Below are 18,799 nucleotides of genomic sequence, written 5' to 3'. Positions count from 1 at the left end.
TTTTAAAAAAATTACCGAAAGAATTTATATTTCATAACGAAGTCAACAGAGCAAACATTATGGCGCACAACAAGTTCATGCACCAAATTTGGAACGAGTCCAAATTAAGTTTCTTTCAAAGCTTTACTTCACAACATGAACCTTAACAAGTCATACACTAAATGTGTAAACCTTATGCAAAAGTATTTATTATAATGCACTGAAACTTTTTCTTATTTATTTATTTGGTTTTTAGTATAAAGGTGCTTTTAAAACTCCTAAATGAAAAAAGGTCCTACGTTTTCCCGACAGAATTTTGTGTGTTTTACATCCAAGCACAAATTTCCTGAAAAGAGAAACATGTTTTTATTGAAGTTACTTTCTGCCAGTAAAATGTTTTCATGTTTGCAGATCCGTTTTGTCTTTAGGTTGTTCTAGCTGCCAAAAACAACAGTGTTGTGGTGCTAAGAGGGAAAAGTCCCGTAAATTGTTTAGTAAGATTTAAATTATGAGGGATTTTTACTGACACCGTCTTGATGTTTTCGAACTGGACATGACAATGAGGGATGGATCTCTCTGAAAAACTGAGTTTACTTACAGGGTACCCACACGCTTAAGGTATTACCCTGCTTCATCTCCCTTATGACTCTCATGGGGATCATGGTTTAGAAAGTGAGCATCATGTTTATCTCATAAGACTAGAAAAAGGTGGCTGACAGCATGAACTCATCTGGGAGATGTTTACAGAGTTCACAAAGTAAATCGCCAGTCGACCCCAAGCTGTTCAAGTATTTAAGCATTATTGTATTTTCACTAAAGCACTGCATTATACTGAATAATAGAAGTCTTTAACTTTGAGTAGCATTCCAGATGTGGTTATGTATTATGTGATACTGTATGGTAGACAATGTGCCCATTAAGCATTAGGGCACTTTATTAGATACTTTATCAAATGTTGAAAGTTGAATGTGAAGGATCATAGTCAGAGGGCTGTGGGACATTGGCTACCAGCTGCTTATCACTAAAGGAAAGAAAGGTGATTCATGCCTTACGTTTTTATCTTCTGTCGTTTTCTGCTTCATGGCCTGATTACAGTGAATTTGTGGGACCATACTGTATGTTTTTTGACTCCCCAAGAAATGCATTAGGCACATACAGAGTATACATTTTTGTAGCAATAATAACTGCTCTTTAACTGTTGAAATGGATGTTTTCAGGTACATGATCACATTTTTACCTGGTTAATGAAATTTCCTTGGTATCTCTAACAAAAGGGTAATGATAAGTGGCCCTATCATTATATTTATAGCGACAGTTTCATGTCTTTCAATGTGCTTTCCTATGTTACACTATTTAACATTGTGTTTGTTTTTATTTCCTTGGTCCAAAAAAGTTTGGGTTTAGTATTTTACAAAGGGCAAAGCATCCATACTTTTTACTGTGATGATGACATGATGACACTAAAGCCTTGAAACAAACTTTGAATATTTGTTCTTACTTTGTGAGTCTGTATATTGCTATGAACTGTGCTTTTTTAAAAAACATTTTTACAATGGAACATTCCAAGTGCCATCGTTTCTTTTGTATGTTCTGCACATGCTCTGTACAATCATGACCCTGAGACCAATAAAGATCTATTTATTCTTTCACTTGAGTGTGCTGCTCTTGTTGAGTCTTTATGGTTCACATAAAGATAATGTAGAGCAGAATTTGCGTTTTATTTTTTTTTATTAGTTTACATTTTTGTTTCCTCTTTAAATGTTTAGCTTTTGTTATTTTCAATGTCTGTTTTAGTTTTTAATTGAGAATATGAGGACTGTCAAATGGAAGATAGGTGTGACGATACACATATATACTAGCCTAATGATAAAATGGATCAGTTTGGCAAATATATTTTACAGTGTTTATTTATTCGACAAAATACGTTAAATGTCACCGTTATTATTGGCTGGCCGGAAACAGCGGGGGTGTCCAAATTCAGAGGCTGCTTCCACCTGAGGACCCGCCTTCGCGGTCTAAAGAAAGCCGCGTAGTACGTCACGAGCTCCCTCGGTGGAGTGAAACTGCGTCTGCTCCTTGCTGTCTAAAATGTAACCGGGCGCTGGCGTCAATTCTCCACCGTCTCACACTTTGTTTAATCAGTTTTCTGTTTGACGTTTATTCAGCTTTGTGAAAACCCCAGAGGACCCCTCCCGAGGGATTAATAAAGTTACATTTAAAGGAGCCAGCATCAGCTGAGAGATATAGAGGAGAACAGGGGGACAACAGACAGCTCTCTGTAGTTGACAGACTGGTAAAAACATTGAAAACAGTTTTTAGATATTTGCTTCCTGTATTTGCAGAAGTATCTCCAACACAAACTGTAACAGCTGCATGCAGGGAACCACTCAGTCATGTTTATCCTGCAGGACAGGATCTGACAGGGAAAGAAGGAAAAATAAGGGAACCACGGACAACTTTGATAATGCTTTGATTTATCCACAGTACATTTAGTTCAAATATTGTTTCCATCACAGAGGGATTGTGCTGGTTTCAGTGGGGAAAGTATGCAGCTCATTTAAATGTTCAAAGAGCTGTGAAAAGTTGTCCGTTCATAAAGTGTGTCAGTATTTTATAAGGATGCCATGTTTCTGTATCATCTCTCTCCTGTCAGAGCCTCTTCCAAACATCAGCCTGTTTAATGCTCTCATATCTTCAACATCTCGAGTAAATTATACTGCACAGTTTTCTCTCCAATAAAAGAATATTTACTGCATGAGTCTGTTTTCCATTTTATCTGAAACATTCAAGGAGGAGATCTTTTACTGTATTTTGGTGATATTGCCCTTAAATGTGACTAAAGCTTTCATACAGTGGTGATCACGGACATAACTCTGAGATCAGTCTGACTGAACTCTGAAAATCACTGAGTGTTATTTCACAGAACCATAATTAGATTAACTCAAACGGAAACACGCGGTGTTAAACAGTAGTATAATTATCATTAACTGTCAAAGTAAGTGCGTATTTTGCTTGTTTCCGTTTCCATCAAAAATCGAATTAATTAATAATTGTTTGATTTGTGTTGATGAAGGCCTGCCTCCTTCTCCTCACAGTCACTTTTTACGAGACCATGAGTGTGTTTCATTTTTTGTTCTGTCAGTCTTGGATGTGACTCCTGAAAAGAGATTCACCATGATTCTGGTTCTCCTTTCACAGTCAGTACTGCTGGTTTCTCTCTCAGACTGACTGAAGATGAGTGATCTGGAGTCTCCAGGATCCAGCCGTCTGTCTGTGACCGACACAAAGTAAGATACTGTCTCTAATGTACACGAAGGAAATAGAGAACATAGGTGAAATCAGTATGTAGAAACAATTACAAGTTTAAAAGGCCAAGTAAGATTGAGTGGGAGAGGACTGGTTTAACAGGAAGAAGAGAAAATTCCACAGTATCCGTGCAAAAAGTTTCACTTTGAAATCTTTAAAAGAATGTGGACAAACAGGTGGACTTGGTGTCAGTGGAGTTTACTCCTGGAAGTTTGAGATTATGATGATTATTACTTCAAAAACACCTGTACAGACGTTTATCACTCATTCCATACCAGCGCAGTGCCCAGTAACACTTTGAGGTGACTGGAGCTTTATATATAAAATGAATGCAGTCCGATCAGTTTATGAGAATAGTCAAAGTGACTTTGGTAATATTAGTTGCCAATTTTTAGTTGGTATTGGTTTGTAAGATTAGTTTAAAATAAAGACTTCATTTTAACTGAATTTTGTTACGTCTCAAGAATTTGGACGTTTAGCCTTAAGGACAAACCTAAGGAGGAGGTTGGACTTTAGAGTTGAGCCCAGAGATGTACGGCTGATTGAGGGGCTACTTTTTGTCATCAAACTAAAAAGAAATAAAATGTAGGCTTAGAAGACACGGTTGGTTGTTTGGTTCAGCATCTCTGAATATCTTCAGAGCTGTAGAGGCTTCAGAATGTAGAAGTTTGGATGGAAACTCCAAATACTTGAAGCCCACAAGATGCATCTTTAAAAAGTCAAAAAGAAGCGAAGAATTGCTGTCGCTAAAACCAAAATAACATTTATAACAACAACAAAAGTGTATGATTTGGTAATATGATTGGAATGGAACAAATGGATTCTGAAAATCAGAGATTGAGTTTCCAAGTGAATAATGCAGCTGAAAAATTTTCCTGTTATATGAAGACTTTTAACCTGTAGTTCAGTATTGATCTGCCACAGTCAGCGAACAAAACTGCCAAAAAGGAAAAAGACATTAAGATCCTCAAAAGCTTGGCATAATATAGTCATACATTTTCACCTGAATACATCTGCCCTGTGCAAATCCGTTTCGAAGGCCTTTGCAGCTAATAATGGTCAATATATTAATTTAAAGAACACAGAAAAACAGCTGGTTCTTTTTCAGGGTTTCATAGCTTTTTTGTGTAGAATGCCAAGCTTTAATATTATAGAGATTTGCAAGTATCTACAAAGCATGATATGATGTGAAGTTCAACATCTGGGACATGTGTCCCGCTATGCATTGCAGAAAATGACTCAATCTCTTAGTACAGCAAACAAACAATGCAGGAGGGCGGGAAAATAATGGTCTCCTCTGCCGTGGCATCAGAAGTTGAGAATTGACGGGACAAAGTGTTGGGTTTCTCGTTTTGGGTTGCCGGGTCTATAGATCATAACACAGTTGAACCAAGCAAAGGAGAGGGCCCACCTGGTTTGTCTTGAGTGGCTGCTGTGAGATATGCAAGATGCTTGTGGTCAGTCAAACGATGAACAATGAGCAGGTGTTCTGCTCCCTCCCGCCAGCTAGCAGTTCCACTTCTCCCACGTCATAGTTTTGCTCAGTTCGAGAAAGACAGCAGAAGGGAAAAAGCTGCATTTTCCCTTCCTTGTTCTGGAACAAGATGAACTCCATCAACGATAAATTGTTGGGTGGTCACACACAGCTGACTGCAGCTTTCCAGTCTTATAAACAGTACATTTGTACAATGACTGAAACCAGCCCACTGGCTGTGACGTCAGTTCCTTGATCATGAATATGCAAATTGTCATGACCATTGATCAACAATCATTGATCAAAGACCATTGATCGTGGAATAATCTTCCACACTGCACCTAACGTGACAAACTGAAAGCAGTCATTGGGTGGGAAACCTTGAGGAGAACACTTTTGACCTTAGAGAAGAGCTCTGCATAGAAAAGGATCAGGTTTGAACTTAGTTTGTGCAGCTGTACCTTTAACTAAGGCAAGTTCCTGCATCAACTCGTCCTGTTGTCTTTTTGAACTGTGCTTCACTATTCACTACAGATGAATGCACTGTAAACACCTGCGTGTGAGTCACTTTGGTCACTTTGACAGTTGCACTGGTAATAATAATTTTCCCTTTGTGTCCTCAGAGAGAACAGTGATGTTGGTGTGGAGGAGGAGGAGCAGTTGTCCTGCTGTGCTTTGGGTCAAGATGTCTCAGAGGATTCAGTCGCTACCAGTTGTGGCATCTCTGTCCAAAGTAAGAGTCGGTATCCGTGTGCTGATGAACACATTTTTGAAAACTTGACTTCTTGTTTTGTAGGTGCATGAAAAAGATTTCATTCGATTTTTTATGGTATAGGTTTTTTTCCTGTTTTACTTTGAATGTTGTTTCCTTTCATGTCTCACGTTAGTTTTACTTCCTGCTTTGTGATTGTCTTAATTATTTTTCACCTGGTTTGCTAAAGTTCAGCTGTCATGTTCCCCACCTGCTCACAATATCAGGCAATCCTCAATATATACTACTCAAAACAATCAGAGGAACACACTGAAAACATAATGGCTCTCGCGCGGAGAAAAACATGCTGGAGATCAATACTGATGCAAACTGGGTGATGTGTTAGAAACGAAAGGATTCAATTGTTTGTTGGAAATAAATGATCAAAATACTGGATACTGGCTGAATCCAAATACAAACAGAAAATCAGAGTAAAAAACGCTGCAGCAGGCTTTTCCATTTGGCTCTGATTTCATAGCAGCAGCTCAAAATGAAATAGTTTGTATGGCTGCGTGTGCTGCTGGGCCAAAAGTTTAGCTGGTCATTTGTAGATTTTTAGATGAAATAAAAAACAAAAAAAAACACTCAACAAAAGATCATCTAAAGAAGAGCAGAGTTCATGTACACACTTTATTAAGCAGCTACTGTACAACAAGAACAGAATCATGTAAATGGCCAAACAACAGCAACAGTAATCCCAGGGTGTAGCACAGCAGGCAAAGAGACGCAGTAGCACAGAGAGAGTAAAGGATCACATGGAGAACAAATGGAGCGCGCTCACGAGCCCTCTCTTCGTACAGAGCCAGAAACGTCTGACCCACAGAGCTCACTAAGACGACAATAACTCGTTTTTCCCACACAGATTACATATAACATCACACTGAATGAAATTACATGTAGCAGATTACATGAACTATATAAGATGAGGATTCGCGTATTAAGCATATTCAGAACTATTTCCTTCCATTATTTTCTTGGGTTAACAGTTTTTGTTGCTTTTCTGCTATCGCTTAAATTTTATTCATATAGCACCAAGTCACAACAGCCACCTTAAGGCACTTTATAGTGTTAGGTAAAGCCTCAGTAATAAAGCCTCAGACAACTCCCTACGAGCAACGACTTGGAGACATTAAGAAAGAAAAACTCTCTCTTTGTACAGTCGAACACTGAGACGGAACCAGGTTCAGTGACGGGCCGCCATCCACCACGACTGGTTGGAATGAGGGGAGGAGGGCAGGATAAAACCTGCAGGCTGAGAGCAAAGTGCTCCATCTATCTGATATGATACTGTGAGGCCTCTCAGATAAGATGGGGCTGTTTTATTATGGCCCTTTTTATGTGAGAAGCATTTTGAATTCAGCTCTGGATTTAACAGGGAGCCAATGATGTGAAGCCAGTATGAGGGGGATTTTCCCTCCTCTTAAAATGTCTCATTAGGAACATTTTTAACAGTTGCTTCTTGTCTCTGCTGTGACAAAAAAAGGTTCTGATTATGAATCAAAATGTTTTAAATAAGTCACACACTGGTTATAACTTAATGCCGAAAATGTCATGTTACACGATTTACTATTTTCTGAAGCTTATTTACAATTTACAATGCTTAACACCATTCCCATCCCTCCCGTCAAAAGATAAAAGTCTGTTTTTCATGCAGTTTCACACACTAAAGACATTTCATTCTTTTTGGTTTCTTGTTGTCAATCAGCAGATGCGAGTCTGGAAGAGGTTTTAGAAGAATATAAGATCAGTCTGAGGAGGAGGTTTGAAAGTGTGACTGAAGAAACTGATAATACAGGAAGTGGAACCCTCCCGAACAGGATCTACACTGAGCTCTACATCACAGAGGGACAGAATGAAGACGTTCATAACCAACATGAGGTGATGCAGCTGGAGACAGCTTCCAAGATGGAGGCTCTTGATGACATTACAGTCAGGTGTCACGACACCTTTAAAGCCTTACCTGACCAACAGAGACCCATCAGAGTGGTTCTGACCAACAGCGTCGCTGATCAGAGACGAGCAGTACAGTCTTCTGGAGCTGCTCCATGTTTTCCATCCAACATTACAGAAGGTCACAGCAGAGAAGCTCGCTGTCTGTAAACTTTTGTTCATCTTTGACGGCCTGGATGAAAGCAGACTTGGATCATTGGATTTCACCAACGGGAAGCTGCTGTCTGATGTCACAGAGAAGTCATCAGTCAGCCAGCTGCTGACAAACCTCATCCAGGGGAATCTGCTTCCCTCGGCTCTCGTCTGGATAACTCCCCGACCTGCAGCAGCCAATCAGATCCCTCCTAGACGTGTTGACAGGGTAACAGAAGTACGAGGCTTCACTGATGCCCAGAAGGAGGAGTACTTCAGGAGGAGATTCAGTGATGAAGAGCTGTCCAGAATCATCTCCCACATGAAGACATCCAGGAGCCTCCACATCATGTGTAGAATCCCAGTCTTCTGCTGGATCACTGCTACAGTTCTGGAGCACATGTTGACTACAGAGCAGAGAGGAGAGCTGCCCAAGACCCTGACTGACATGTACTCACACTTCTTGTTGGTTCAGATGAAGAAGGGGAACAAACATGTGGGGGGACATGAAACAAGTGAGATGGCTGAAAGGAAATTTCTTCTGAATCTGGGGAGGCTGGCATTTAAACATCTGGAAAAAGGAAACACCTTCTTCTACCAAGAAGACCTAGATCAGTGTGGTCTGGATGCTACAGAGGCCTTGTTGCACACAGAAGTTTATACGGAGCTCTTTAAACAGTGTTTGTTAATCTTGAAGGTGGCTTTTATTTGTGATTCAGGTCTCAATGTCTCTTTGTGTATACTTATATGCAGAAGTAACACAAAAGAAGAAGTGGGAGCTGGCCTGACACCAGTAACTGACTTCCAGTGAAAGCTTTGGCTAATAATATTTTTTAGCGAACATTTTTCTTGTAAAACAAAGGGGGGCCTAGCAAAAAAGGTTTGGGAACCACTGCTCTACAAGGTTGGCGAAATAAAAAAAAATGTATTAACATTTTTTTATTTGGACTTTTATTAGTCCAAATTTTTTTATTTGGACTAAAAAAAATGTTCGAAGTGGACTAGGTGCTAATTTTCAGATGTCAGGTCTACATCTAGAATCAAAATGAGCACATACATAAACAACCAAAGTGAAGCATTAAGACAAAACATAGCAACGTCAAACAGCGTCCACACATTTTGCCACAAATACATGCAAAACAACTAAATTGGGCCACAAAAGTGATGTAAATTGACCAAACTAAGACACAAATCAGACAAAAACAGATGCAGGATGATCACAAACAGACACGTCGGCTACAAACTGATGCAAAATGACTAAAATCACACGTGTAACACTTTCTACATATTTGACAACAGAAGAAAAACACAAACAAACTTGGAATGCATTTTTAATTTGGATTTTTTTTATTTCATGCCGAATTAGATATTTTAAAAATCAAGCCAAAGTCTCCTCCCTGTTTGTACTGTAAGGTCAAAGCCCTACTGTACTACAGAGAACCCCAACAATCAAATGATCCCCCTCTGAGCAAGCGCGAGGCGACTGTGGGGAAGAAAAACTCCCTTTAACAGGAAGAAACTTCCAACGGAACCGGGCTCAGAAGGGACGGCCATCCGCTGCGACCGGTTGGGGGGATGGAAATCAAAAGGAGACGAGATGGCGTGAACTACAGTTCTAAAATTTGGATTTGAGGGCTGATCCCAAAATTTTATGGTGATGTTTTTAAAAAAAGGATTTGGTGCTAAAAGTCTGCTTCAAGATTTTAAAAGAAGCAGGGCAGTGGGAAAAGCCAAAATGGTCATTTTAATGATCTCTGGCTTTAGTGAACCACCTGAAGGGTTTTAGCAATGTTTTTCCCACCGCAGAAAAAAACCTGGATATTTTGGACGTCTTTGGGGGACCCGGGATGACTCCGAGAGTGATTTTTAGATGTCTAATCAGAGCCTCATCAAAAGATGAATCATTTGCCATCAAAGCCTTTAAGACATTGTCTGGGGAGCCAAACTCCTTGATGAGGCGTTTGGCTATTTTCTTGATGAACTTTGTCTTGTCATTTGTCAGACTTGTGGCAGACGCTGTGCTGCTGAGTTCAGGCTGCATTAGATTGCTCAGACGGTTGATGACCGTGTCTATTTCTTTTGTAGTAGTTGCGATCCGAGCAGCAAACTTTTGGGTCTCAGGTTTAGATTTATAGATGACTCTCATGATAAGGAGCAACGCAAGGTCATTGGAAATTTTCTCAACATCAGAAGATGAACCTGACACAGAATCCATCTCTGATATTTTGGAGGAATCTTTGAGAGAGTGTTTCAGGCTCAAGGCTCCAGATGATTTATCTGGAGAAATGCTCCCAGGTTGTGGCATTTGAGGTGGTTTTTCAGATGCCACAGAGCATTTATCTGGAGAAATGCTCCCAGGTTGTGGCGTTCGAGGTGACTTGTCAGATGCCACAGAGCATTTATCTGGAGAAATGCTCCCAGGTTTTGGTGTTGGAAGTGATGCACCAGATTCTTTTCCTCTGCCATCTGAATCAGGGCTTTTTTCCTGTGTTGTGGTCTGTGCTCTTTTAATAAAGTTGTGGATGTCTTCCAGGGCCCCAGAAATCTTGTCCATTTGAATCATTTGATCTTTCTCTTCATTGCAGAAGAGTAAAAGCTTCTGCAAAAACCTTTCTACTGTGTCATCTATGAGGACATAGAGGACTTCAGCAGAAATGCGACGCTTTGAGCCCTGTACTGATTTCGGAGTCCTGGAGATGACCGTGTCTGAGAGGGACCTACCCATTAGAGGTATGGGGATTTGATAGCCTCGATCCACCGTAAGTAGATCAAACAGGTTTGCCACTAAGTCCTCCGTAAAATTCCTGATATGCCCACTATTTTTAAAGTCCCCCAAGGTCTTATCGATGAGGAAGAGTTCTTCTTTCTTTGTTAATTTGTCAAATAACTGATTAACGTCTGATCTAATGACGTTAAAGTCGACTGAAGAAGAACGTTTAATTGCGGTTCCCAGGCTTGCCGTATGTCGAGAAGGGGAGCGATGAGCCTCTGTACTCTGGGGAGCAGCCGTTTCAGGTACTGACCCTGGGAGAATGAAAACTATACTTTCATTGGAGGGCGCAGTTTCCTTCTTGGGGTGATTGCAAATGTTTTGTAGACAAACAAAATGTTTCCTGTTTGCCTTTATTCTTTTTTTCAGCTCTGTTTTCATTTTTTGTGTGGATGCTTTAAGCATCCACACTATTGAGTTCCTGTTTCTCTTTATTCTTTATTATTATTATTCTAGTTGCTTCCGTACACTTTTTGGCACTTAACTACTTCCACAATTTTCAGCCGATTTTCACCGTTCAAATTTTAAACTATTCTGCTATTTCTGCTAATGTGCGCTATGACTTTTGGTATTTTTTGCTATTATACTTTTTAAAATATTAAGCTTTTTTCCTTTAATTTGTCCCATTGAAATGAATGGAAAACTTCCAAAATTCTGCTAAAATTTGCTTGTTTTTGAAACTTAACTACTTCCTCATATTTTCACCTAGAACAACCATTCAAATTTTAAAATGTTCACAAATTATTGGGCTATTCAGGTATGATTCAGCTTTTTCAAATCTTCTACTGTTTTACTTTTATGCCTCTTAAAGTTTTGAGTTGCAAAATTGTGATTTTTCACAAAATACATGCGTTGTTATGGTTGCTATGCTCTTGGCTTCCAGTGTGTCACTGAAGGTTTTGCAGTCTTCTCTTCATGTCCGAACAACTGTTTGCTACTTGCTCAATTTTCACTCAACTTCCACAAATTATACATCAAAACGTAGGTATTTTTGCTGGCTTTCAGGAAATGTCACTATCATTGTTGTGGGATTTATAGAATTTTCGCAAATCTCCTCAGACCAACACAATGTCAGAAAACTCTCCATATAAAGTGAATGGAGAGCTTGTTCAAAATCACCGCTGGATTTCTGTAATGAGAGGCATATTCGAATCGTCATATCTCCTTAACGAAGCAAAGTTAAGACATGAGGCTTGTCCCCGAATATCTTCAGACACCCCTGACGCTCACAATTCAAGAATTTCTTTCTCACCTATTACCGTTCTGAAATGAGTTGGACTTGTTTGAGGGTAGGAAATTCGTCCTTCGCTCAGATTTCTTCAGATTTCAAACTGTGGAAATGAACCACTTTTTTCTCTCGTCATAACTTTTTTTTGGATTTCCACAGAGACCTGAAAATTTCCATGATTGTTCACCAAAGCCTGCTGTCTCTTACGGTGAAAGAATGATATCGATACTCCAAATAGATTTCAAGTCACAAAGCGTTGTTTGAGGGCAAGTCAAGGCAGTTTTTGCTTCGCTCTACTCAGTTATGGTGCATTAGAAGTCAAATATCTTTAATAATTCATATTTTAATGATAAATTGTAAACACTGGAAGATTCCCCCATCTCTTCTGAACAAAATGGTGTAAGAATGACCGCTCTAGCCCCTACAGTTTGGAAATTATGGTCATTTGTTTGAGGGGAGTCCTCACTATGAGAAATAGGCTGCAATAATCCTGTGCCTCTCTGTGCTGCGTGTGTAAAAAGAGGCACATGTTTTGGCGGGAAAAAGTACACAGGCTCTCTGATTGGTGGATTCAAATTCAGCAGCTCCCAGGCTGACCTAGAAACTTACTTCTCTCTCCCTGTGCATTTTTTTGCTGATTTTTTCATTTAACAAGTATATTTGAGGGACCCTCAGCATGTTCAGCATTTTTTCAGCTGTCCATTTTGCTTTTCCAATTTTTCTGTTTAACTTATTACTATTGTGCTAAATCATACTGTTTCTGCTATTTTATAAGATTTGTGCTTAATATAGTATTTCTGCTTTTAATAGGATTTGTGCTTAATATAGTATTTCTGCTTTTTATAGAATTTGTGCTTAATATAGTATTTCTGCTTTTTATAGAATTTGTGCTTAATATAGTATTTCTGCTTTTTATAGGATTTGTGCTTAATATAGTATTTCTGCTTTTTATAGAATTTGTGCTTAATATAGTATTTCTGCTTTTTATAGGATTTGTGCTTAATATAGTATTTCTGCTAAATTATAGTATTTCTGCTTTTTATAGTATTTGTGCTAAAACATAGTATTTCTACTAAATGTAGTATTTATGCTTAATCATAGTATTTCTATATATTTCTGCCAGCTCCCCAGGCAGCCAATCCTCTGTGAGGACTTAGACATTCAAATTTTCAAATCAGGGCCTGCACGGTTTCCCAGCCAATCATATATGTGTCCTGAGGCATTCAAATTTGCATATTGGGGCCTTCATGGCTTCTAAGCCAGCCAATCATATCTGAGGGCTGAGGAATTCAAATCCACAAATCAGGGCCTGCACGGCTTCCCAGGCAGCCAATCATATATGTGGCCTCAGGCATTCAAATTTGCATATTGGGGGAATTCGTGGCTTCTAAGTCAACAAGTCATCCATGTCGTATATCTCTAAAAATTCACATTTTAATGATAAATTGTTAACACTGGAAGATTCCCCCATCTCTTCTGAACAAAACGGTGTAAGAATGACCGCTCTAGCCCCTACGGTTAGGAAATTATGGTCATTTGTTTGAGGGGAGTCCTCACTATGAGAAATAGGCTGCAATAATCCTGTGCCTCTCTCTGCTGCGTGTGTAAAAAGATGCACCTGTTTTGGCGGGAAAAAGTACACAGGCTCTCTGATTGGTGGATTCAAATTCAGCAGCTCCCAGGCTGACCTAGAAACTTACTTCTCTCTCCCTGTGCATTTTTATGCTGATTTTTTCATTTAACAAGTATATTTGAGGGACCCTCAGCATGTTCAGCATTTTTTCAGCTGTCCATTTTGCTTTTCCAATTTTTCTGTTTAACTTATTACTATTGTGCTAAATCATACTGTTTCTGCTATTTCATAAGATTTGTGCTTAATATAGTATTTCTGCTTTTAATAGGATTTGTGCTTAATATAGTATTTCTGCTTTTTATAGAATTTGTGCTTAATATAGTATTTCTGCTTTATATATGATTTGTGCTTAATATGGTATTTCTGCTAAATTATAGTATTTCTGCTAAATCATACTATTTCTGCTTTTTATAGGATTTGTGCTTAATATAGTATTTCTGCTAAATTATAGTATTTCTGCTTTTTATAGGATTTGTGCTAAAACATAGTATTTCTACTAAATGTAGTATTTATGCTTAATCATAGTATTTCTATATATTTCTGCCAGGTCCCCAGGCAGCCAATCCTCTGTGAGGACTTAGACATTCAAATTTTCAAATCAGGTCCTGCACGGTTTCTCAGCCAATCATATATGTGTCCTGAGGCATTCAAATTTGCATATTGGGGACTTCATGGCTTCTAAGCCAGCCAATCATATCTGAGGGCTGAGGAATTCAAATCCACAAATCAGGGCCTTCACAGCTTCCCAGCCAGCCAATCATGTATGTGTGCTCCAGGTATTCAAATTTGCATATTGGGGAATTCGTGGCTTCTAAGTCAACAAGTCATCCGTGTCATATATCTCTAAAAATTCATATTTTAATGATAAATTGTCAACACTTGAAGATTCCCCCATCTCTTCTGAACAAAACGGTGTAAGAATGACCGTTCTAGCTCCTACGGTTAGGAAATTATGGTCATTTGTTTTAGGGGAGTCGTCATTATGAGAAATAGACTGCAATGATCCTGTGTCTCTCTGTGCTGCGTGTGTAAAAAGGATGCACCTGTTTTGGAGGGAAAGAGTTCACAGGCTCTCTGATTGGTGGATTCAAATTCAGCAGCTCCCAGGCTGACCTAGAAACTCACTTTTCTCTCCCTCTGTGTGTGTGTGTGTGTGTGTGTGTGTGTGTGTGTGTGTGTGTGTGTGTGTGTGTGTGTGTGTGTGACAGAGAGAGAGAGAGAGAGAGAGAGAGGCTTTTAATGGGATGATCTCATTCTAAGATTCAAATTCAATATATTTAGACTGGTTGACTGAATTGGATCTTGTGTGTGTGTCTCTCTGTGCATGTGTGTTTTCTTATGTGTACATATTTGTGATTGTGTGGCTGTTATAGATTTTTTTGCTGATTTTTTTCATTTAACAAGTATAGTTGAGGGACCTTCAGCATGTTCATCATTTTTTCAGCTGTCCATTTTTGCTTTTCCAATTTTTCTGTTTAAGTTATTACTATTGTGCTAAATCATACTATTTCTGCTATTTTATAAGATTTGTGCCAAATACCGTATTTCTGCCAAATATAGTATTTCTGATTAATTATAGTTTTTTCTACCAAATCATAGTACAGTATTTCTGCTTTTTATAGGGTTTGTGCTTAATATAGTATTTCTGCTAAATTATAGTATTTCTGCTTTTTTATAGTATTTGTGCTAAATTATAGTATTTCTGCCAAATTATAATATTTGTGCTAAAACATAGTCTTAATTTAAAATTACAATATTCATAGTTCATCACAATGTCTCTGGTAAATCACAATATTTCTGCTCTGTTGTACTATTTTTCTAAATCATAGTGTTTCTGTAATGTTTAAGTATTTTTGGCTAAATATATTCTTTCTGTTATCTTATACTATTTCTCCTAAATTCTTGTATTTTTGAGAAGTTATCATGTTTCTGGTAAGTTACAATATTTCTGCTAAATTCTGCTATGCTATTGTATTTCTGCCAAGTATTATGTTTCCTCTAAGATATTGCAGTTCTGCTAAGTTATTCCATTTTAGCAAACTTCTTTTGCTTCTGCAAAGTTTTTACAATTTCTGCAACTTTTCAGCTTTTTCAGCTACTTTTTGCATACAGCTTCAGCTTTAAGCATCCACACTGCATTTTCGCAGGAAATGCAAATTTTTCTAGTTCAAATTGTTTTTTTGCAAACATGGAAAAGTTGTGTTTGCGTGCTTTGAGCCTGGCGTGTGAGGTGGATGGCACACATTTGGAGAAGAAGTGTCTCACCTTGTGGATAATTAAGCCTGCATTAAAGGCAGGTTTGGGTAAGTTACATTTCTCACAGAGCTCTTCACTGCTTGAATCCATGTTAGCAAGTATCTCACCTACGATGTCAACTGCAACCATTTCTACTGGGGTTGGAGCCTGGATACTTTGTGTTTCTGCAGTGGGTTTTATATGGCTTTGTGATTCTTCTGGGAGCTCATCTTTATCTTTTCCTGTCATCTCTCCATCTGAGCTCCTTGTTGACAGAATAACAGAAATCTCTGCGATTGCTGATTTCACTGATATTTTTGAACCAGTACGTTCTGTACTGGAATGAGACCCATTTGTCCCACACTGGCAGCGCAGCTTACATGCTGCATACCTTTTCAGGCATGAGGCAGCGCAACAAACCATGCGGTGTAGTTTCTTAATACTACTAAATTTGCCGCTAACATAAACGGCAGGGTCTACTGGGAAATCGGGGCTTTTTTCAATCAGTGCAATGGTTGAGCTGACCTTTTCTGAGATCTCTTCCTCAACCATCAGCGTCAGCTTGTCAGCGCTCTTATCTTGCTGTTTTGAGACATTAAGAGCGCCGGCGATGGCAGCTGAGATCGAGTCTCCGAGGGACACCCTTATTTTCCCCTCATCCATAAACTCTTCCCTTATCATGGGTTCCTGAATAACAGGAAGGGCAATCTCCAGGATGCTGGCAGAGGCGATCTGAATGATTTCAGAAATCATATCAGCGAGCACGGCATGGACGCTGGAGTCGCATTTTCCATTTTCTATAATGCTCCACTGAACTTCAGAGAGCCTTTCAAAGCACCTGTTGATTGGCGGGATAATCTGGTCTGGTGTGACCACGATTGAATTTTCGTTGATGGTTTCCATTGTTGTGTCACAAATTAGATTTTCTCCGTTTGAGCGTGTGAGAATTTTCTTGTATTACAGAGCGCCGACTGCTGAACGTTTTGCAAACAGATGAGCATCGAGTTCTGATTTTTCTGTCTGAGAGCCGTTATTTATAGGCTCGGTTGTCTGTGACGTTACTGACAGACCAGCGCGAACGCCTTTGATCTGCCAGTGACGTCACAAGAAACGCACGCGGAGAGGCGGCGTTCCTTGCGCGCTCACAGATTTGAATGACGCTTTGGAGTTGACGGCACGCCGCAATGCATTGTGGGAGCCCGGCACCATTTTCGGGGTCTACGAATCAAAACAAACACGCTGTGTTGGAACGACGATTACAAGATGCTTAAAAGCAGTTCCTGACCCACCAGGATTCATTGGAATCATAGGTTGGAGGACGTTTTGGGGAAATGGCCGACGGTCGAAGCGGAGAAGAAATAAACTCTTAAAAGTTAGTTCTGGGTTTTTATCCCACTTCATATATACACCAGGACACATGTTAGCATAATGAAAGAATTGTAGAATTAAGTGGAGTCAACAACAGCAGCATAGTGCAGTCATATCACAAATGTTAGCGTAATGGAAAAAGTCTTACAAAGTCAAATTTAGCTAACCTTCGGCTAAGTTACCTGACGTTAGTGATATCGCCACTTAACGCGGCTCTTTGGTCGGTTAGTTAGTGTCATCCAGGGAAGACGGACGTTGTTTTGCTGTGCTGTATTTTTATGTGAAGTGTATATATTTATTTTTTATATTGCATGTATTTTGTGCAGTGTTTTATTTAGTTTGCATGTTTTTAGTTGCCGGCAAATTGTCCTGGAGAGACTCCGCCTTTCCCCCCGTTTTTACTAATTGGACACACCTGAGAGAAAAGAAAAGGTAATTTACAGAGTGCTCAAGGACACATAAGAGGTTTGGAGCCGGTGTTCAACAAAAATGTAACACGGAGAATGCGAGACAGACAGAGGAAAGACACAGACGATCAGAGGGGAGAGCGAGAGACGATCAGAGAGTAGAGATGATCAGATGGAGCAGACGACCAGCGACTGGGAAGAGAGATTACCAGCGACTGGGAAGAGAGATTACCAGCGACTGGAAAGAGAGATTACCAGCGACTGGAAAGGGGAAACGATCAGAGGAAAAAAAGGCAGATGACCAGCGACTAGGGACGCGTAGCGGCAGTCTGGTGGCAATAACGACAAGAGCCAGCTCGTGCACTGCGGGAGAACAGAAGCAGTGAGACCGCGGTGCCGATTGCAGTTTGAGGAAGCGGCGGGCGGAGTTGAGAGCTCTGCCCACCCGGGTAAGTCTTTGACTTATCCTTTTTATAAAGTAAACTGCCAAAGGAATAGTGACTGCCGCTCCCTCCCTTTCTTCAGTGCACCAGGACGTGGAATGCGGGGAGGAAGGCGAGGACTCCGCTGGGTTTCCCTCTTTTAATACTACGCTGGACCTCTTAGTTTTCTGTGACTTTTAGGCCGTAGTGGATTCCACTGGACTTCTAATGTTGTGTGTTATTGATTTTTATTGTCTTCCCTTGGCCAAGGTTGTTTTAATTCATTTTATATTTTTAACTATTTAAACATAATAAATTATATTTTTAATTCTACAGTTTTTGTATCGTGTGCTTTTCCCTCGGCGGCTCCACTGCTCTGCCCGCTTTGAGGAAGGTTTCCTTCCTTTTAAAAAACACAAACCATCTTGGAAACATAATCAGCCTTTCCGCTCCGGTGTCATATTAGTTTAGGTTTGTGCCGAAGCTGGGTCTGTTTGTCAGTGTGAAGCCAAACGTGCTTTAACGTTTTAGGAAACACCGAGCAGACGGTTCATACTTGCCAACATTCAAAGGGCTGTTGGGGGGGGGGCAAATATATTTTACAGTGTTTATTTATTCGACAAAATACGTTAAATGTCACCGTTATTATTGGCTGGCCGGAAACAGCGGGGGTGTCCAAATTCAGAGGCTGCTTCCACCTGAGGACCCGCCTTCGCGGTCTAAAGAAAGCCGCGTAGTACGTCACGAGCTCCCTCGGTGGAGTGAAACTGCGTCTGCTCCTTGCTGTCTAAAATGTAACCGGGCGCTGGCGTCAATTCTCCACCGTCTCACACTTTGTTTAATCAGTTTTCTGTTTGACGTTTATTCAGCTTTGTGAAAACCCCAGAGGACCCCTCCCGAGGGATTAATAAAGTTACAGCTGAGTAGTGAGTTGTATGTGAGGCTGGACACTAAGGAGAAAATGATTTTTAATGAATGGCAAGGCACATAAATTGTGCTGGAAGAGAGTAACCAAGTATAGAGATGGAAATGTGCTAATGTGAAGAAAGTGTGTTGAGAAGGGAGAAGGAGTACTTTGGACGAAAATTGAATTAGAGAAGGAAGTGAGGCAACTCTGAAGAGGATGGAGACGGGAGGCATAGAG

At 39.8% G+C, this 18,799-nt stretch overlaps 1 protein-coding gene and 1 pseudogene across 1 annotated transcript; one reads left to right on the top strand and one right to left on the bottom strand.

Moving 5' to 3' along the window:
- The first annotated feature begins 2,988 nt into the window (after nucleotides 1-2,988).
- Nucleotides 2,989-8,509, top strand: LOC146652765 (NACHT, LRR and PYD domains-containing protein 3-like; annotated as a pseudogene).
- Nucleotides 8,510-9,335: 826 nt separating this feature from the next.
- On the bottom strand, nucleotides 9,336-17,444 carry LOC146652764 (uncharacterized). The gene is made up of 2 exons (XM_085381228.1): nucleotides 15,431-17,444; nucleotides 9,336-10,616 (listed from the first exon to the last, which is right to left on the bottom strand). The coding sequence occupies exons 1-2, from the start codon at nucleotides 16,359-16,361 to the stop codon at nucleotides 9,337-9,339; spliced, it is 2,211 nt and encodes a 736-aa protein (XP_085237354.1). The 5' UTR covers nucleotides 16,362-17,444; the 3' UTR covers nucleotide 9,336.
- Between the last annotated feature and the right edge of the window lie 1,355 nt (nucleotides 17,445-18,799).

This window comes from Rhamphochromis longiceps, linkage group LG15 (assembly GCF_057381845.1).
Source record: "Rhamphochromis longiceps isolate RC_006_pf linkage group LG15, R_longiceps_female_GT1.1, whole genome shotgun sequence".
Classification (NCBI taxonomy): Eukaryota; Metazoa; Chordata; class Actinopteri; order Cichliformes; family Cichlidae; genus Rhamphochromis; species Rhamphochromis longiceps.
Note: the sequence above shows the minus strand (reverse complement) of the source record. Positions and strands in the feature narration are given on the sequence as shown.